We start from the raw sequence: 22,459 nt of genomic DNA, 5'->3' as shown, positions 1-22,459 counted from the left end.
ACTCGAGAGAATTATTTTTCAAAGGGATTGTGCCTTGAATAGATTGTATCTCAAAGAGATTGTACCTCATTCGGATTTTTCCTTGAGCAAATCTCTTGTCACTCAAATCCTCCTTAAAGAGTTTCATCCTATCGAGATCCTCCTCTAGAAGTTATTTCCACCTCGATTAGATATTCACGCCTTGACCGGATATTTCCACCTTGATCAGATATTCCCACCTCAACTAGATATTTCAACCTCGACCAGAATTTCCTACCTCGACCAAATATTTCCACCTCGATTAGATATTCCCGCCTTAACTAGATATCTCCACCTTAACAGGATATCTCCTCTAAACAAGAAATCTTCTTATTGAGAATATAGAAAAACAAGTAAAAAAGATAACTAAAAACTACATATTATTTTGTCATTCCCATTAGATTGAGAAGTTTTCACATTTCTAATAGATTAAGGGTAAATGCTCTATAAGAGACACACCGGCATATACTATAAGATTACCAATGAATAACATGTGCTCTATAAGAGAAGTTTTCACATTTCTAATATATTCCTGCTTTTAAAATTATGATGGAAATATCATAGACTTCTCCACAATTAAAAACCGTTAAGATATTCACAATCATAAAGATACCCTAAACTCATTTTTATTTTTATAAATGACATATTGAAGGATTAGAAAGATGAAAAAAAGAAAAAAAAAGAAAAAAAAATTAAAAATAAAGAAGCGGGACGTTTTGGTTTCATTAACCGAAGGGGGAGGGAAAAAGAAGAAGAAGAAGCGCTAATCTAAAAAGGAAAACAATTAGAGATAAAACCTAAAAGAAACAAAACTCAATTCTCTCTCTCACGGCGATCTCGTCGACCTTCATCTTCATAATACGTCTTTGAGCCTCCCTCTCTGCATCTCCCATCTTTGAAGCTCTGATCTCTGCAGGTAAGACTACATTCATCTTTTTTCCTCCTTATACATCATTATTGTATAGTTTGATTAACGAAAATCTTATTTTCAAGAACACAACAAGGGTTTCAATCGAATTGGGATTGAATTGAATTGGGTCTGGGTTGAATTGAATAATTACCAGAAACTATAACCCAGTTGTCCATCTGCAAAAGATAGTGATGATGATGGTTTAGGAGTTTGCTACTGTAAATATCCTAGAGATGATCGATGAGTTTAATTTCGGTTTCATCTTAATATATATAATCAAGGAAAACATGGAAGAAGAGGTAGGGTGTTTGGATATTGCTGTTGTCTTCACATTGTTGTCTTCATTAGAATAACATTTCGTATGAATTCTGGGTTGGCCTGTCTCTCTGCCTTGGTGTCTCTGTCAATGTCTTTCTCCATCGATATTCATTCATCTGCTACTGTGTGATGGCTGTTTGACCTAATTAATTATCGAAAGGGTCTGGCTTATTCTTCATTTTTCTCATCATACTCATCTACTTTCGGATTGATACTTACAACAAATTCACCTTTTTCTTTAGGCCATTATTTGTGTTAGAAGGTACAGATGAGAATCATAGATAATCTGCAGAACTTGAAAGGATTCATTGTCCTATATTGAACCATCATGGTTGTTTAGTTAGGTCCAATGTTATTATCTGTGTCTTTTACACCATCACATATAGTATAGGAGGGTTGCTGAACCATCTTCACAGATTCATTTCTCTTATCTTTGGTTTTTGATTGATGTGCAGCTCTGTCCTTCCTTTAGAAATTTAAGATATACCTGAAAACCAGCCATCATCCTATATCCTAGCATACGCAACCATTTAATCTTTAGTTTTGTTCAAAGCTCTTTGGTGGCCTGTTGTTGTTCTGTGTTCAAATTTTTTTGCTGTCATAAAATATATATGTTGATGACATAGAAACAATGCTACTGTTTCCATCAAGAATCCTGTTTAATCAGATACATCAGAGACATCTTCCCAAGTACAAAAAAAGTAAATAGTAGTAGCAAACAACTAGGAATGATTAAAGGAAGGACAACCCTAGGACCAATCTTCAATCCGACTAGGAAAAGTAGGTTGGTAAAGGCTCATATAAGACATATAGACGCCATGGGAAATCCATTTACTATGTTGAAAATTAGTCATGTAAAATTGAATATGAGACACCTTCTGCATTTTGAGTCTTGCTCTCAATCCTTGGAAACAGTATGAAATAATCTATAATTTTCATATGATAAATGAGACAACTTATGCATTGAAACTCTTGCTCTCAATCCTTAGAAACTGTATAAATTCTGTTGATTAAACTCTTGCTCTCTCCCCCTTACCATTCTTTCCAGTTTATTGCAGAGAGAATGTTGGCAATTGAGGCTTCTGATGAGGAATAGAGGCTTCTGATCTATCTTTAATTTAGTTCACTACTCTAAGTGCATGTAATGTGATGGATATGCTTGCCTTTTAGGATGACTATCTTTTGATAAAAGTTTTAAGACCTTGCAAGTTGTGTATTTATCTGATATTAACGGTTGTGTGCAATGTGCTTTTGCTTTGTCTAAATATCTCTTGATAAAGTTCTCATTAGTATTATAGTAAAGAATACGAAAAACCAAATGGATGTAGAATACATCCAGTTGTAAGAGTGGAGAATTCATTACATATTGATCCTTAAATTACCTTTTGTGCAGGAAAGAGTCTGGAGCATTTCTAAAATTTAGCTCAAGTTCAAGATCTTAAGGTAATCATTTTGTCCTGTGTACTCTGAATTTTTTTAGCTTCCATTTTAGTCTTACAATCAGTTACTTTATTTGATGATAGGATCTATATTAACCTTCTATAAAGCTGAAAAATTAATGATTGGAATCCTTAATAAAGGGAGATAGTATATAATTGTGGAGGAGTTCTGTAGATGGGTTTACACACGTCTAAATGAGCATATAATGGAATATCTATTGGTGTTGGGTATTATGTGTTAGGGGTGTATATATATAGCTAGATTGATAAGTAGAGAAGGTGTTGGCTCAGGAAGAGTAACTGGGTCTGCTTACAAAGACTCAGTTTAAGTAAAGCTAGATCAGAATTTATAAAGAGTAAAAGTCAAACAAGTTGAGAACAATACTATAGGAAAGAATTGAGTTAAAGATGCCCTGGGAATCGAGTTAGAGATTACTTACTGCTTTTTGGTTATCTCATGCACTACTCCAAAAAAAAAAAAAAAAGGCTTTCTAACACAACCTGGTGCATAAAATGCAGGTTAGACAACAATTCGATCCTCAAATTGTTGATAGAAGACAGAGCCCCAAAATTAGTCAGTGTCATCACCAGGTGAGTTATATTCTCTTATTTTTTATATGTATAATATATACTCTATGCTAATTTGTATGTGTGTTGATAATATATACGAGTTTGATTATGCACAAGAACCCTAGATACATTCCCGGCGTGTGCATAGGCTAGCGTAGATGGTGACCGGATGAAATTTAATTTTGATTGCTTGATCATGAGAATTTTGAATGTTTTGACTTTTCTTTTTGATGATTGAGTGCAAAGGTTCTTGGAGTAAAATCAGGCTACATCAAGGGTTGTGGTTTTGGCCCTAGGCCTCCACCATCTAGTACTTCTCGATCGTCACTAGATGAAATGTTTGAGAAGAATAAAGAGTTAGAAGATAAACTTGAAGAGACCCAAGATACTATAAAGGCTCAACAAGAAAAGATTGATGCACAAAACGTGCTGATCCAAGAATTGCAGGAGCAAGGCAAAAAGTTTGAGCAGTTCATGGCAACCTTTATGAACCAACAAGCATCGAGTTAGTTATGCATATCTAGGATTTAGTATCAGTTAAACAAGTTCATTGATTTTTGAATCATTTTTAGTGCAGTATTGACTTTAGACTATTCCAATTTGTAGTTATAGTAGACAACATTATGAATTATTATTTTGTTTATTGTTTAACTAGTTTTGAATAAGAATCCTCTTTTTAGAATAAAATAATATGTATCGCTGGCAGGTCGTATCGTAATAAGAAGATAACTGCAACAAAAATAAATTTCCTCGCTATAGATTAAAATCAATAACGACAAAAATAAATTTTCTCACTATAGACTGTAGATCCTACATTGACGGAAAACACATTCCTCGTTGAGTATCTTTATCGAGAAAACTTTTTCTTCTTGAAAAGATACATATTACAATGAAACAAAATTTCCTCGCTGAAATAAGTTTATAGAGAGGAAAAACTTCCTCGCCCAAAGCTATTTATAACGACGAAAATATTTTTCTCCCAAAAACCGTAGTCCCTACACTGACGAAAAACACATTCCTCATTGTTGAGTATCTTTATTGAGAAAACCTTTTCTCATTGAAAATATACATTTTACGATGAAACAAAATTTCCTCGCTGAAAACAGTTTATAGCGGAAAAAAATTTGGTCCCCCAAAGCTATTTATAACGACGAAAATATTTTCGTCCCAAAAACTATAGTTCCAACGCCGATGGAAAACATATTCCTCGTTGTTAAGTATCTTTAACGAGAAAACTTTTTCTCGCTGAAAGAATACATAGTACAATGAAACAAAATATCCTCGCTGAAAACAGTTTACAGCGAGAAAAATCTTCCTCACCCAAAGCTTATAACGACGAAAATTCGTCGCAGAAAAAGTAGTTTAAATATTTTATTTATTTACATTTTTTAATTTTGGTTATCATTGGCGATGAAATAATTAATTTCGCGACGAAATCTAGTATGTCGGAAAATATATTTAACGACTATTTTCTAATCGTTGAACTTTTTTAACGAGAAAGAAGTATGAGTTTGAGTGAGGAAAGAAATTGTCGCTATAGAATAACAGCGAGACAAATAAATTTCATCACGAAAAGGGTTTGACGAGGACATTGTTTTTTCGTCGCTGAAGCTTTTCTTGACGAGCATTCTCCGACAAATTGAAGACGAAAAGAATTTCCTCGCAAAAGTACTTCCGCGACGAAATGTCTGTTTTTAGCGAGGAATTTGTTCCTCGCAAATGAGGTTTTTTGTTGTAGTGAAATACCAGTTTGCAAAGACAAGTCAGTCAAACTGTTAAAATTTGAGGCATCTTAGAGCAAGTTCACCCGTAGTCAAGAAAATGCAAACTCGAGAAGTCAAGAATTCGACCAGTCAAGTTACTATTCACTGCCACTGGACATGGGTTTACACCCGTTGTTTTTCTTGCCCGGTCAACACTGTTCACTAGTGGGTTCACTATTTAACTTCACTGTTCATTATTACTGTTCATCAGATTTTTAATTTTTTTTATATTTAATGATAATAATGAATATTTATGGATAATATTAATGTCATAATTATGCAATTTACTTTTTCAAAAATATTTTTCGGTGGACAAATTATGAGCCACCGACAATTTATCTTGAAATGAGTGAAAACACAACGGACAAATTATGAGCCACCGACAATTTATCTTGAAATGAGTGAAAACACAACGGACAAATTATGAGCCACCGACAATTTATCTTGAAATGAGTTAAAGCACAACGGACAAATTATGAGCCACCGACAATTTATCTTGAAATGTGTGAAGGCACAACGGACAAATTATGAGCCACTGACAATTTATCTTGACATGTGTGAAGGCACAACGGACAAATTTCCTTGAAATGAGTGAAGGCACAACCGACAATTTTTGTACGGACCAGATCATTTGCATACTATTCAATCTAACAGTTATTGTTGATGTAATCTTATCTAAAATTTCGGATCAGATTACGTCGAACCAGGAGTGGACACGTGTCCTCGAAGTATGATCACGTTTTATGTGAAAATTGTAAATAACTTGAGCAAGAGGCAGCACCCAATTCCTCACAAGCTGATATTCACAAATCTCATTCGTTTTCATATTCTCCAGATCCAACACATTTCCTATCCTTCCCTCATTTCATTGAAGAGATTGTGGGCTAAGTATAGAAAATCTCGAGATGAAGATCTTGAAGAGTTGTGTACCACTAATGCTCTTGTGGTAGCAGCAGTCGCTGAAGCTGAAGCTTCTTCCGGATCACGACGACGGTGTTCTCAACTGCGGGGTGCACCGAATGAGGAGCGATTTAGGGAATCAAGAGGGAAAAACAAGATGGAAGATTACTTTGTGGAGCGTCCAGTTTTCAGTGAAGAGATATTCCGGACAAGGTACTGGATGAGTCACAATGTGTTCAACTGCATCTCCAGTGAGATTTGTCGCTATGACTCGTACTTTGTCCAGAAATCAGTTGCTGCAGGCAAAGTCAGACTACTTCCTCAGCAGAAGCTGACATGTTCCTTAAGAATGCTTTCTTATGGTGCCGGGGCAGATCAATGTGCTGAGTATTGTCGGATGGTGAAATCTACCTCCATTGAGGCTCTGAAACGATTTTCAAGAGGAATCGTTAATCTGTACTCGGCAGAATACCTCCGGGCTCCTAATCCGGCCGACCTCAGAAGACTTCTCTCCAAAGCTGAGAGAAGGGGCTTTCTTGGGATGATTGGAAGCATCGACTGCATGCACTGGCAATGGAAGAATTGCCCAATAGGTTGGGCTGGAGAATACAGCGGTCGAAAATGTGTGCCCACTATCATCCTCGAAGCAGTCACTTCTTATGACACATGGATATGGCATGCCTTCTTTGAAATGCCTGGATCATGCAACGACCTCAACGTCCTTGCTAAGTCCCCGTTGTTTGACGAGCTCACTGCTGGTCAAGCCCCTTGGATCCAATTTCAAGCGAATAACAGGATTCACAATTTAGGGTACTATCTCGCTGATGATATCTATCCGCAATGGGCGACTTTCGTGAAATCAATTCCAAGGCCTACACGACCCAAGGATCTGAAGTTTTCCCAGGCTCAAGAGGGGTACAGGAAGGATGTCGAAAGATGTTTCGGCATTTTACAGTCGCGCTTTAGTATTATTCGAGGAGCGGCTCGTGGCTGGGAAAGAGAAGACCTTCGATACATCATGCTGACTTGTATTATATTACACAACATGATAATCGAGGATGAAAGACTAGATGACAGCGATGAGGATTTGGAGTCCGATGAAGAAGATGATAACAATATGAGGCCCAGGTTGGCCCAGGTTTAGGAAGGACCGACTGGTGATGACTTCGATCCTGTTGGTAGAGATGGTTATTACTTCAACGGATTCATTGATCGATAAGATGCCATTAGAAGTGCAAACAGTCACTCAAACCTTCAAGAAGATCTGATAGAGCATTTTTGGAACGTTCAAGGCAACATGGAGATCTAAATCATAAATGAAAATTTTTTGGAATAATTGGCTAATATCTATGTTTTGTTATGTTTGTGTGCTTTGAATTTGGCTTGTATTATGTTTTGGAAAGTTGGTGTGCTTTTAATTAGGCCAATGTCTATGTTTTTTATGTCAATGTGATTTGAATTTGGCTTGTATTATGTTTATTATGTGCTATAATTTTGAATATAAGGTGTGTACTTTAATAAGGGGAATTTCCAAATACAACTTTTATTTCCTTAAATTTTCGCTTACATAAATGAAAAACTAGGAATAAGTACAATACAATTACAAACATTCATAATAACCTAATTATTCAAATCATAATCCTCATCCTCTCTAGAAATCCAATTTTTGTTTGAAGGCTCATCATTAGGGTTAGGGTTGGTGGAATCACCCATAGGGAAAGGTGAAAATTGTGGTTGTGTAGGATATCCCCCGGGGTAAGGTGGTTGAGGATAGTATACACCGGGGTAAGGGGGTTGTGGGAATCCACCGGTGAAAGGAGGTGGTGGGAATCCCCCGTTTAAGGAAGGTTGTGGGAATGCATCGGGGCAAGGTGGTTGTGGGTATGCACCGGAGTAAGGAGGTTGTGGGTATACACCACCAAAATTTTGTTGTGGGAATGCACCACCAAAATTGGGTTGCGGATAGTATCCACCTATAGAAGGTGGCGGCTGCTCGTCAAGATCTTCTTTTGTTTTCTTGACCAATAAAACTTTTTATTTGGCATCATTTTACTTGTATCAATCTCCATAATACGCTCTTCCCTCTCTTTATTTCGCTCTTCCCTCTCTTTAATTCGATCTTGCCTTTCTTGAAATAGGAGTTGCTCTTTTCGTATTTCGATTTGCAAGAGGATACATGCTCTTTTCTCTTCCTCTTGGAGACTTCGAGCGAATTCGTCATCGAGTTTTTTCTTGCCCTTGGTTGCCTCTATTTGGTTGTTTGCTATACTCTCGAGACTGCTTGACAAAGGACTTTGATCTTTTGCTGCCGTCTTTCCTTTCCGTATTGCTTCTTTCGTAGCATTCCTTCCTTGAGGCCTCACATTAGGATCTGCAGTTTCACCTGCAATTACCTCATCTACATCCATGTCCAAGTTGATCAGGGAATTTTCAGCAATTGGTTGTGTGCGCATATGTTGAGTTCCTTGATTTGATGTTCCTCCGGATATATGGCTAGGGATGTCTTTAAATTGTGCAAAGCCCTCCCCAACAGCGTAACTATCAAAGCTCTGAAAATTGTGTCTTTTAGCCTTCCCAGTTTTTCTCTTCATCCCGGCATGCCACAATTTATGCGCTTCATCTTGCTACGTAATTAAAAAAAAATGCAATTAGTACAAATATAAACGCTATTATGAAGGGTCATCTATTATAAAGTTCATAATTTTAATAAGAAATTATCTCACCGTTTTGCGTTAAAAATCAATAAGTACAAATATAAAGGTCATAATTTTAATAAGAAAGTATTTCACCGTTTTATAATAAAAATCAATAAGTACAAATATAAATATCTTTGTAATTACATCATTATTTATCAACTAATTATTTTAATTATAACGGAAAAAAATTATTACAATTAAAACGATATTATAATTACTACTTATTTGTCGAGACATATTTTACTATAATGTATCAACAAATTAAATGATTTATAAAAAAATATAAAGTTCATAATTTTAATAAGAATGTATCCCCACCGTTTTACAATAAAACTCAATAAGTACAAATATAAATAGAGGGGTAATTACATAATTATTTATCAACTAATTATTTTAATTATAACAAAAAACAATTATTACAATTAAAACGATATTATAATTACTACATTATTTATCATGTAATATTTTACTATAATGTGTCAACAAATTAAATGATTTATCAATAAATACATACCTCATCAACCGCATTCGAACCGCTCTTGTACCAATTTTTCACTTGCCTTAATGCACAATGCCACTCAAAGAGTTCAATCTTCAAAATTTTCCACCTTCCCTGCAGAGATTGGGCTGATCGGCTCTTGGGCCAATTTGCGTCAAAGTGTCGCTTCACGCGCAACCATAATTTTTTTTTTTTTTTTTTTTTTCTGATTTGTGCCCACAGCCGGACATTGGCCTACAACTTTCCAAGACTTGCACAATTGAACATCTTCCTCATCCGTCCATTTCCTTTTGTCTTGGGTATTATCATCTTCATTTTGATCTCCCTCTTATCCGATCACTGGACGTGTGTTTCCCCTTTGTTCGGCCATAGTGGATAATGAAAAATATGGATGATGAGAGCTATATGAAAAGGAGGAAGGTGTAACTATGAACTCTAGTATTTTGGGTGTGAGATGTGAAGAAAATGCTAGGTATTTATAGAAAAGTTTTTAGAATTTTTTACAATTTTTTTTCTTACCATTTCTTAACGTTACAACCTTATACATAGCTATTAATTCCATTACCGTCGGATCCACCCATTTAATTGAAAACAACGGCCCAGATCAAAGGACTGTTGCTTTCAAATTTGCTATTAATTCCATTACCGTCGAATCCACCCATTTAATTGAAAACAACGGCCCAGATCAAAGGACCGTTGCTTTCAAATTTGGTGATATCCAACGGCAACATTCCACGCGTCAAGTGCCTGCGTCCCACTTGTTGTCGCTAGGCGACAAACCAGCTCTGCCTCCACGCTGTCAGCTGCTGATTCTTGCGTGCCGACAACGCTAGCTCTCCTCCGCGTCTCTCTGACGCTGACGTCTGCAATAAATGTTGCTGGGCCGAGCTGGCAGCTGGGCAACATGGGTCAAACGAAATGTCACGGGCTTGCCTTTTATTTTGCCTAGGGTCATCAAAAGCCAAAATATGGCTGGACAATATTAGGCCGGTGGAGCTGCAAAAACTGTCTTGCCCGGTCACCACATCAACATTCCATGCTTTTGCCCAGTCAAACACATACCGCTGGACTTGCTCTTAGTATTGTTTGTTTGATAACAGCATCCACCATTCTTCTTGGCAGTAGGTCTTAACCTACCCACCAAGTTTAGGAAGGTCGTGCCCACTCTTGTAGGCAAAATTAATTAGAAGATGGTTTAGTTAGTTATCTGTCAAATTTGTTATCTAATTTTTTTGACAAGACACAATATTAATTGACACTCTTCTCACTTAACCACATTGAGGAAGACAAGCGTAAAATTTTATTTCAAAAAGTCTTAATTTATTTTGAGTCACACATACAAGTTCAACAATCTCCATTATAGCGAGATTGTTTACTCATCAACCATCGATCACTCCATTGAGCTATCATAGTCTTTTGCAACTTGAACTTGGAGTATGTTCTTTTTTTTGTTCGAGTCAAGATCACTCCAACTAGTCTTTGAGTCATTCCACGCATCAACTACTTTTGATCGGGACTTTTTACTGTAGAGGTGAGGTGCACAGATTAAACATTAGAGAAGCAGTTTACGGAACGCATGCAGTGAGAGGATGGTATGTGTTAGAAAAATAATTAGGAAATTGCTATATAGTGAATCAGTATATCTATAAGAAATCACTGCAATTCAAATCAAATACGATATAAGAAAACTAAAGTATGAAATCTTAGAAAAACCTTTGACAGATCAAGGCTAGAATTTGATTCTATAGCCTTAAGACAAATCGCCCCTCATAGGTGCTTGATGGTTTGAATAGGCGAATACCTCCCAGGATACAACTATCTTTCTTCTTACTGAGAAAGCACTTTAAACAGCAGGAAACGGCGAACCAACGTAGTGTTTGAACCTTCTCTGTTTTTAACTCTAATATGAAATGCAGAAACTCTTTGAAATACTGGATGAATCTGATGCAAAAGTTTTCTTGAAAAAGGTCGGATTGGTTCTGTATATATAGGAGTCTGATGCATCTATTTTTTTTTTTTTAGAAGAGTCTGATGCATCTATTTGAAAGGTCATACCTTTGTAAACTACAACTTCCACGTTGTGTTTAATGTGAAAGGTTATAACCTTTGGATAAGATGATCAGTTAGTTCTTTCATATATATCGAAATTGTTAATTTGAATTTTCATTCAAATTTCAAATAAATTTAATCTAATTTAAATTAATTAAATTTCCAACAGTATGCTTACGACATCCTTTCAAATTAAGCTGAGCTAGAATTTCCACTTGGGTTTCCTTGGGAGTTCCTTCGTCAGTTCGTCCCTTTGAAACTCTAACTCAGTGTTAAGGCCTCGTGCCGTCCGCGTAGGATCAATACTGTCTTGCTTTTGTTTTTTATGCTTAGAGCCATCGATCTTTTATTTAAAAACCGAAAATTCTATCTATCAAAGTAATTTCCATGTAAAAGCACCTAAAGGAGATGAGACTTCTCCAGCATATATAGCACAAAACAATGTCAAACTATAGAAAGAGCTAGAAAATGTAAGATAAACCAATTGAAATAAGTTGCTGAAGCCAACCACAGAGAGTCAACAGTCATTAGCAAACTGGAAAACAGCTAGGGCAAAGAAAACCCCAAGCAAATAATAAGTTTGCACATCACATGCACTAGAAGTACAATCGAAAAAACTTGAGAATGTTATAAAGTAGGGTGAAGATAGAGAGAGAATAGTAGGGAGGAAGTAGAAGTGTTTCATTCAGTCTCATTAGCCTCCTTTATATAGAGGTATGGTTTACATCAAAGTACATAACTAATGAGTATTTACGTGGACAGCCATATAACTAATAATATTTACAACACTCCCCCTTGGATGTCCACTAATGAATGATGATATTGGACGCGCTTATTGTTGCCTCTTTAAAAACCTTGCCAGGTAACAAAAACCCAGTGGGACGAAAATAACCCTGGTCGAAGGACAAAAAGAGCACAACGCGCATATGTCTTAGGTAGCATGCTTCTGGATGCTCCCCCTGATGAGATCTTCCCCTGATTGTTGCAAGCCTTAATTATGTATGCGATAAGCTACATGAACCATGTGTAGTGGTTTGATGTGTCTATCACTAAAGTGAGACCATGTGTGCTTTGCATATAAGGGCTCATCACAAATTTTCATACCTGCAAAGTTTAAGCAATACCAACAAAGCTAGACGATTTTCAATAAGTCTTACCTCATATAATAAGGTTAGAAACAATCTCATATGCTCAAATTCATTCACTAAGTAATAGCTAAACAATATAAAGAAATTGACACATTTAACTTTGTATAGCTTAAAACATTGAAAATCATTATGGCATGCCTAGCCATACACATCAATATCTTTGTGTATTGATATGTCTCATATAAGCTCTTCAAGAGCTCTAAATAATTCATAACTTTGCGAAAGTTAGGATATGTTGCAACATTATAATCATAATTCGAATTTGATAGTAGTCTCGTCATAGTACTCATTAAGGCAATTTAGATCTCGTTGACTAGAACGAAATGAGTACATATGAGCTAGCTTTAGACTCTTTGATTCCATGAGTGAGCTTCAGGCTCTTTCAACCTTTCATGGACTTGCATTTGAATCATTCATGTATTTGAATCCCTTAAGGATTTGATAAGAAATACACTTATTATGACACTTTGCTTTTAGCAATGTGTCTTCACAATATACGATGACAAAGTGCCATAAATCTCTCGTCAATATAACAGATATATGTAACACTGTACTTATAGAAAATTGTCATTCATATAAGGGAATATATTCATAATCTCATGTCTCTATAAATAGACATTGTGTCACAGTGATTTATGTTCACTTTTGATAAATACCCTTTTGTAACTTGTAGGGTTAGAGGTCCAAGTATTTCATCACGTTTCAAATATTGAATTTCATTGGAATTGCCTCTTTCCAATTTGGCCAATAATATACTTTGTCGACATTCATGGTGAAACATGGTATAGCGTCCATACAGCCCTTAAAGATTTTTGGTAGCTACTAAATGTAAATTATCATCGATGATCAACAATCATAGATCCCACACATTCTTATATGCATGCATTATCTATAGTAAGCTTATTGATATTGGGTACCCATGCCACTTCTGGGGCATACATTGTCGCTTCTAGGACAATCATCTCTCATAGATGAATTATGTAGCGAATGTGGATCTTTTTACTTATAATCTTATATAGAGCATTATAGGGCTTGTATAATCTTCCCTGTTTTGGGAGTTTAAAACTTTAGACCTGGTGGATACAATCCACACAAATTCACGCCGTCATTCAAATGACAATAATCTTTCCTCCCCCTAACGGCGGGAAGACTATCTTATTTTGATCATGAGCAAACGATGCACTCAAATATCTATCACTTTCTTTGGAGTGAGGATCTTCATTGGTTGGTGGCGGACCCAAACCAACTTTTAGGTCAAAAATATTTAATTCATGAGCAGTAACCATGTTGATGTATTATTGTATCACCAATACATCATTCCCTAATGGCGTACTTACAACCTTTATATGTGTAGCCATATTAGGTGCTCTGACATTGTTTTATGACATTCTCTTTAGGAGAATCATGTCAATTGGATACACTTGCATCCCACAAATCAAATGGAGTCTACATTGTTTCTAGTAATATGGTTGGTCTCAGGGACTTGAACCCAAGCAGATGGTCTTTGCATTTAGCATATAATTTTGTCACTATGTCACTATCTTTAATCAAATCACCAGCTTAGATATTTCCTAAAATCAAAATGAGACAGTGGATAAATATCTCACACCAATTCATATCGTTCTTCAGGAACAATCTTTCTCCCCCTCATAGCAGGAGGATAGTCTCATTAAAGTGACAACTCACAAATATGCAGTAAATAAACAATTTTCTTGTGAGTAAGGTTATTAGTCATCAAAACTTGTAAGCGATTCCATGCAACATGGTAGACAAAGATGACGTAACCGGTCAAGCCAAAATAGTGTATTTGGTTCAAAGAACTTCAGGTTCATGACATCATATGCCTTAGTTTACTGCAGAAAATTCGATACAGTATATATCCGATGGCATAAAGTCTTCTCCAACCATATAGGAGGCAATTAATGCAACAATATTTCAAATTCGGTAACATGATAGTAGCTCATTCAAAGCCATAGATCAAGATCTACAATTCTTGATATGGGTGTTACCTTAGCTTCAGTAGATATTAATTGTGGAATACTGATAATTGGAATGGACCAACTTCATTTTGAACTGTTGGCCAAAATGATATACTCGGAATTTCGAGTTAAAGACTACAATCCAGAAGAACAAGTAACTTTATCATGCGGAGAACCTCAAGTTCTGTGTCACATATAAATGTGTAGTCATAAAGAGGAGGGACTTCAGGCCCTCATATAATTGGAGATCCAAGAAACTTGAGGTTTTAATTTTTTTCAATTTATAACAACCTCTTATGTAACTTAAGGTTCCTAGATAATTAGAATTTAGTTTCAATAGAAACTCAAGAGGTTACAATAAATCTGTGGAATAACACACAATAGTGCTCTCAAGTTGCTTATTATAAACAAAAGGCATTAGGTATGTGAGATGAATCTCAATATTCGTACTAGTCAATGCAATTTAATTTGACCAGTGCCCTTTCGAAAGTGGCTTGATAATCATCCACCATATAGTGTACCATAGGCGACACGTGCACACCCAATTTACAATTTCCTCACATATGTGGATGTTAGGACAATATTTACATTGACTCATGATTTTTCTCTTGTCATGATCCACTTCTGGTGGCATTTCACGGTATAGCCATATCAATCGGCTTTCTTACTATACAATGAGATCTATGAGACGGGGAGATTATACATCTCTAATAATATTGGAGGCACAGAATGTAAAGGGACAATAATGTGTGTTCTTCTGGAGCCATCAATCAGTATGTAAGATCTGAGATGATTGTTATATTAGCCTCATAAGCATAAGCTTTAATAATATTTTCTGGACACCATGCATAAAATTGCATTACTTGAAAATCACTCAAAACATAAGTTTGAAGATGACACAAATCAAATTTGTAAGAATTGAACGATAGATCTCATATGATATACGCGAAGCTTCTGGTCCGTGTTATACAGTTAAAACATGACGTTCAATTATTGTATTGTTGTCTGATGTAGATTAACATCAAATGCATTTTGAACTTCTGGCCAAAATAATATACTCGAAATATCGAGTTTAAACTTTATGACCATAACTTATGAGTGAAGGACTTTAGATGGCCATCTAGTTAGTTTGATCATTGAGGAACTTCAAGTCCTCATGTAATTAAGGATCAAGGAACTACAGGTTATGATCTCTTTTAATTACAAAATCCACGATCAAAAATTTGGGGTATACTCATACTCATTCGTCATAGACCAACGGTTAAATATCTGCTTACTTTTAAATTGGTGTCAAAATAATCCCCTCAAAGCTTCAGGTTTGAGGTTGACCCAGATTAAAACTCTTCGATAAATTGTCCATATATTCACTCGAAACTTATGGCTCGAGTATCCACAATTAGAACTTCAGGTTCTAAGGTGGATTGCTTTAAGCAGGCATAAAGAAGAATGTATCAATCGACATATGAAAATTTACTCAAAACTTCTAGTTCGAGTTGACATAAAGTCAAATAAACTATGAATGAATTGTATTTGTAATCGAAGCTTCAGGTTCGAATATATTTTTTTTCTATGAACTGCAAGTTCTAAAATTTCGTAATTTGAACTTCGGGTTCAAATAAATTTGATGCTCGAAACTTCAGGTTCGAGGTGACTAAAGTGAAGCTTCAAGTTCACTTTTAACTAATTTATATTTTATACTCAAAGCTTCGGGTTTGAGTGTTACTGTTAGAACTTCAGGTTCTACTATGAAATTTTGAACTTCTGGTTCAAAAATATTACACTCAAAATTCATATGTTCGAGGTATAGGACTGCTGGTTCGTATGAGTAACAAAAAAATTAATTTAAAAGATAAGTACTGTAATGAAAGTACGTAACAAAATAGAAAAATTGCAGGGAAGAAAAATAAATAGATAAACTATGCAATAAAATTAACTGTGGAAACTTCTGGTTCCATTAATGAAGAAATTACACAGAACTTCTGGTCTGCTTAACTTCACAAAATGATCATCTTTTTTCTCTCTTCTAATCACACAAGAACATAATTTTATCTTGTGGAGAAAGTGGCTTCTAGTTTTAGCCAAGTGTTCAAAATTGAACTTCAAATTCACATTGTGGTACGAAGGAGGGAACCCCAATACCAAAAAAAATTCAAGGAACTTCAGGCCCTCTGATAATTAGGGATTAAGAAACATTTGAGTTCATGTACTTGATTATATAGCTCTGAGGATCTTCTGGCCCTCATAATTGCATAAGTTCTTAAGAGCTTCATGTCACAATTTTCCAATTTACATTTCATGATATTAGAGGAACTTCAGGTCCCCATATGATCAGGGATCAAGCAACATGCGATTTTGATCATTGTATAATTCTAAGGAACTTCTGACCCTTGTGAAGCTTTGAGAAAATTTCATGTCACAATTTTGAATATGCAACTCTTGAGGAACTTCAGGCCCTCTATAATCGAATCAAGAGACGTCAGGTCTCAATCTACTTTGATTAGAAAATTCACAAGTAGATATAGGTGTGAGTTCACCATATAAATTTTCCAAATTGAATGAAAGAAGAAGGTGAATCAAATGGTCAAAATAGATAAATACATACCTGAAATTCTTTCAATTGAAAGACTGGATTTTTGGAAATTCTTATAACCTGGATTACCCAAAGTTTATACTTGGTGAAAAACAATCGAAAAAATTGGCATCAACAGAGATAAGCCTAAAGTTATGGTGCAGATCCAAAAAAAATTTCACCGGCATAAGTGTGTGTACAGTCACAGACTTGAGATTAAAATAAACTGCGAAAATCAATTATGCCCAGATATGCGTGAGCTTCTGGGGCTTATGATAAGAGGAAACCTAATCTCAAACCGAATTTGTAAGTTCCATGATTATGTAACTATAGTATGGTATAGCTATTAATGAAACAAACAAATAGAATAATAAATAAATAATATTTAATTAGAAATTGTATATAAATATGAATCATTCAACTTGCATGTATGATTAAACATATGCTTGGCAACGAAATCGTTGTATGAACAAGGTATATGGAACAGTAGAAAAAAATGGATTATAGGTGCAGCATATAAAGAGATCCAAATCAATAAAAATAAATAATCAAGGTATTTGATGAAACTATAGTGGTTGTGTCATCGTATAGAACCTTAAATATTTTAACCCGTAGATTATAAGTTATGGTCAAAAACAACAAAGTTGCACCAAAAAACTCATAAATCATCATAGGGTTTAGAGAAAAAAAATAAGAGCAAGCGTGATGATAACGTGTTATAAAGTAGGGAGAAGATAGAGAGAGAATAGTAGGGAGGAAGTAGAAGTGTTCTCATTCAGTCTCATTAGCCTCCTTTATATAGAGGTAGGGTTTACATCAAAGTACATAACTAATGAGTATTTACGTGGATAGCCATATAACTAATAATATTTACAACAGAGAAGAATATTCAACTTATTAATTTCTAGCTAATTACAAACCAATGCAACAAAATCCACTAGATTCACGATTCACCATTTCCCCACGTCATCAAAATAGTTCATAACTAGTGGCTTTGTAAGGTACTGATAATAAATACCTCATCAACCGCATTCGAACCGCTCTTGTACCAATTTTTCGCTTGCCTTAATGCACAATGCCACTTAAAGAGTTCAATCTTCAAAATTTGCCACCTTCCCTGCAGAGATTGGGCTGATCGGCTCTTGGGACAATTTGCGTCAAAGTGTCGCTTCACGCGCAACCATAATTTTTTTTTTTTTTTTCTGATTTGTGCCCACAGCCGGACATTGGCCTACAACTTTCCAAGACTTGCACAATTGAATATCTTCCTCATCCGTCCATCTCCTTTTGTCTTGGGTATTATCATCTTCATTTTGATCTCCCTCTTATCCGATCACTGGACGTGTGTTTCCCCTTTGTTCGGCCATAGTGGATAATGAAAAATATGGATGATGAGAGCTATATGAAGAGGAGGAAGGTGTAACTATGAACTCTAGTATTTTGGGTGTGAGATGTAAAGAAGATGCTAGGTATTTATAGGAAAATTTTTAGAATTTTTTAGAATTTTTTTTCTTACCGTTTCTTAACGTTATAACCCTATACAAAGCTATTAATTCCATTACCGTCGGATCCACCCATTTAATTGAAAACAACGGCCCAGATCAAAGGACCGTTGCTTTCAAATTTGGTGATATCCAACGGCAACATTCCACGCGTCAAGTGCCTGCGTCCCACTTGTTGTCGCTAGGCGACAAACCAGTTCTGCCTCCATGCTGTCAGCTGCTGATTCTTGCGTGCCCACAACGCTAGCTCTCCTCCGCGTCTCTCTGATGGTGACGTCTGCAATAAATGTTGCTGGGCCGAGCTGGCAGCTGGGCAACATGGGTCAAACGAAATGTCACGGGCTTGCCTTTTATTTTTCCTAGGGTCATCAAAAGCAAAATATGGCTGGACAATATTAGGCCGGTGGAGCTGCAAAAACTGTCTTGCCCGGTCACCACATCAATATTCCATGCTTTTGCCCAGTCAAACACATACCGCTGGACTTGCTTTTAGTATTGTTTGTTTGATAACAACATCCGCCATTCTTCTTGGCTGTAGGTCTTGGCCTACCCACCATGTTTAGGAAGGTCGTGCCTACTGTTGTAGGCAAAATTAATTAGAAGATGGTTTAGTTAGTTATCCGTCAAATTTGTTATCCAATTTTTTGGCAAGACACAATATTAATTGACACTCTTCTCACTTAACCACATTGAGGAAGACAAGCGTAAAATTTTATTTCAAAAAGTCTTAATTTATTTTGAGTCACACGTACAAGTTCAACAATCTCCATTATAGAGAGATTGTTTACTCATCAACCATCGATCACTCCATTGAGCTATCATAGTCTTTTGCAACTTGAACTTGGAGTATGTTCTTTTTTTTTGTTCGTGTCAAGATCACTCCAACTAGTCTTTGAGTCATTCCACTCATCAACTACTTTTGATCGGGACTTTTTACTGTAGAGGTGAGGTGCACAGATTAAACATTAGAGAAGCAGTTTACGGACCGCATGCAGTGAGAGGATGGTATGTGTTAGAAAAATAATTAGGAAATTGATATATAGTGAATCAGTATATCTATAAGAAATCACTGCAATTCAATCAAATACGATATAAGAAAACTGAAGTATGAAATCTTAGAAAAACCTTTGACAGATCAAGGCTAGAATTTGATTCTATAGCCTTAAGACAAATCGCCCCTCATAGGTGCTTGAAGGTTTGAATTGGCGAATGCCTCCCAGGATACAACTATCTTTCTTCTTACTAAGAAAGCACTTTAAACAGCAAGAAACGGCGAACCAATGTAGTGTTTGAACCTTCTCTGTTTTTAACTCTAATATGAAATGCAGAAATTCTTTGAAATACTGGATGAATCTGATGCAAAAGTTTTCTTGAAAAAGGTGGGATTGGTTCTGTATATATAGGAGTCTGATGCATCTCTTTGAAAGGTCATACCTTTGTAAACTACAACTTCCATGTTGTGTTTAATGTGAAAGGTTATAACCTTTGGATAAGATGATCAGTTACTTCTTTCATATATATCAAAATTGTTAATTTGAATTTTCATTCAAATTTCAAATGAATTTAATCTAATTTAAATTAATTAAATTTCCAACAGTATGCTTAATTATGTCATCCTTTCAAATTAAGCTGAGCTAGAATTTCCTCTTGGGTTTCCTTGGGAGTTCCTTCGTCAGTTCGTCCCTTTGAAACTCTAACTCAGTGTCAAGGCCTCGTGCCGTCCGCGTAGGATCAATACTGTCCTGCTTTTCTTTTTTAGGCTTAGAGCCATCGATCTTTTACTTAAAAACCAAAAATTCTATCTATCAAAGTAATTCCCATGTAAAAGCACCAAAAGGAGATGAGACTTCTCCAGCATATACACAAAACAATGTCAAACTCTAGAAAGAGCTAGAAAATGTAAGATAAACCAATTGAAATAAGTTGCTGGAGCCAACCCCCACAGAGAGTGAACAGTCATTAGCAAACTGGAAGACAGCTAGGGCAAAGAAAACCCCAAGCAAATAATAAGTTTACACATCACATGCACTAGAAGTACAATTAAAAAAACTTGAGAAGAATATTCAACTTATTAATTTCTAGCTAATTACAAACCCATGCAACAAAATCCACTAGATTCACGATTCACCATTTCCCCACGTCATCAAAATAGTTCATAACTAGTGGCTTTGTACGGCACTGATAATGCATGTCAATCCTTGAATTAGTTCTCATCCGTTTGTTGGTGTGGCCTCGTTTAACTAGCTTAAACTCTGATATTTGTAATACTCTGACACTGACTTACTACGGCCGTTGAATATACATATCTTGAGAGGGAGGTTTGCTTAGTGCTTTACAACTTCGTTCCACACTTGCACAGTATATAGCGGCATTGAGTGTCCGGGCCTCGTGCTTTCCGCGTAGGTTCAAAAGGATTAACCTCTTTTGATTCGCTTTTGTTGTTTTGGGCTTTTTGCCGCCGCCCCCTTCAGGCCTTCAACCAAACAAAGGCCCTTGATACTTCAAGTAGAAGAACCACCAAGGCGATAACCCAAAATAGCATAAAAAATTAAAAAAACAGTGTAAGGTCAAGGTCAAGGTCAAAATCTCACAGAATTAGAAAATTTAATGAAAGACCCTACGGACTCCCCAAAGAGGCAAAACTACAAAAACCGGTCATAGCGAAGTGGCTGGAACTAACAGTAACAGAATGAATATAAAAATAACAGAATATTCCGCTTGTTAATATCTAGCCAAAATATCCACAACAATCCCTCCATCGCAAATCACCCACGTCATCATTAATTTACTAGATTAGGCAAAAATCAATATTCTCGACCAAAAATAACTAGATCATATTTAGAAACTTTGTGCATCATCTTACTAAATCCAAAATCCTGATATGACGCGCCAACTGGAGGAAACAAATATCTAGCGACAGAAAGAAAATTGCAATCTTAAAAGCAAACAGGACACCTGTCGACCTTAATGACTCGACACATGTCGTCTTGGTGACTACATGTTTCCACAGCAATCCACATCCACTCATATTGAGTAGCTCCACAGGTTGAGACTGGACCCGCTTTCCACGTCATCGTCGCCCCGGTTCACACCGTCCAAGTAATGACGAGGGGGAGATAGTAGTAGACCCTCCGCCATATTAGTCAGCAACCTGGGCATGTCGAAGACGGCCTCATCATCCTCGAAGAAGCCATTCTCCTTCTCGTTGTCCGTCGCAGCTTTCTCATTCTCATGTTCCCTCTCGTTGTCGTCGCAGCTGCTTGAGACGCCGCCGAACTCCTCAGGCCGAAATGTCTCGGCAGCCTCGGCGGCGGCCCTGCGGATGTCGAGCTGGTCTTTGGAAGCCGGAACGGGCAAGCGCCAAGCGGAATCAGCGAAATTGAGGCATGCCTGCTTCCCCCTAAGGGCCAATGCAGCCACGTCGTGTGCCCGACCCGCCATCTCGGCAGTCGGGTACGTCCCCAGCCAAATCCTGGTCTTCTTGTTGGGCTCCCTGACCTCGCACACCCACTTGTTGTTGTTCCTCCGCCTCACACCGCGGTAGACCGGGTGGCGAGTCTCCTTGAACACACGCCTCCCGGCTCGCTTCTTCGGCCTGCTGGAAGCTAGTATCACCTCTCCGTCGGAATGAGTTGAACGGCTAGTCGTGACGCTGCAGGTGTCAGATAAGGCGGACGTCTCGGGCTTGTCGATGGAGGAGACTGACTCGAGGCTTTGGTGGTTGGAGTCTGAGAGCTGGTTGTTGGAGTTCATCTGAGGCAGAGCTGGTATGGTTTTCTTCGCTGAGAGTGGAGAAGAGTAGTGTGAGTTTGGTTTTCTTTGCTGAGTAGACTGTGGGTTTTGTTTTTGTTTTGTTTTTTTTTTTTTTTTGGTTTTTCTGAGAATGAGACTATGGGTTGAGAAAAGCGGGGCTTATGAAACTAAAATGAGAAATTGAAGGACTTATATACATTTGGATATGGGGACCCCTGTGGTTATGCGAACTGGACACGACCACACGCAGTGGGAGCGATGGACAGGTGGCGGTAAGGAGGCTAAGTTTTGGAAGTTGCTGTATTGCATTGAGGAAGGATCTCATCTGGGTTTGATTTTTAAATTG

At 36.8% G+C, this 22,459-nt stretch overlaps 2 protein-coding genes and 1 long non-coding RNA gene across 4 annotated transcripts; 2 read left to right on the top strand and 1 right to left on the bottom strand.

Moving 5' to 3' along the window:
• Window positions 1–761: 761 nt before the first annotated feature.
• Window positions 762–3,923, top strand: LOC112179587. 2 transcript variants are annotated; one of them, XR_002927808.2, is made up of 4 exons: window positions 762–934; window positions 2,640–2,689; window positions 3,205–3,276; window positions 3,502–3,923. It is a non-coding gene; the product is annotated as an uncharacterized LOC112179587 (long non-coding RNA). The 2 variants fall into 2 exon arrangements; XR_002927807.2 differs by having other exon boundaries at window positions 763–934; window positions 3,205–3,923.
• Window positions 3,924–5,748: 1,825 nt separating this feature from the next.
• Window positions 5,749–7,062, top strand: LOC112177510. The gene has a single exon (XM_024315805.1). It carries the CDS (start codon window positions 5,749–5,751, stop codon window positions 7,060–7,062), a length of 1,314 nt encoding a protein of 437 aa, XP_024171573.1.
• A 14,108-nt stretch (window positions 7,063–21,170) lies between these two features.
• LOC112178979 (dehydration-responsive element-binding protein 1E) lies at window positions 21,171–22,258 on the bottom strand. The gene has a single exon (XM_024317263.2). The coding sequence runs from the start codon at window positions 22,111–22,113 to the stop codon at window positions 21,385–21,387; it is 729 nt and encodes a 242-aa protein (XP_024173031.1). The 5' UTR covers window positions 22,114–22,258; the 3' UTR covers window positions 21,171–21,384.
• Between the last annotated feature and the right edge of the window lie 201 nt (window positions 22,259–22,459).

Source organism: Rosa chinensis, chromosome 7 (genome assembly GCF_002994745.2).
Source record: "Rosa chinensis cultivar Old Blush chromosome 7, RchiOBHm-V2, whole genome shotgun sequence".
In the NCBI taxonomy this organism is placed as follows: domain Eukaryota; kingdom Viridiplantae; phylum Streptophyta; class Magnoliopsida; order Rosales; family Rosaceae; genus Rosa; species Rosa chinensis.
The sequence above is the reverse complement of the archived record's forward strand: the minus strand, read 5'-3'. Positions and strand labels throughout refer to the sequence as shown.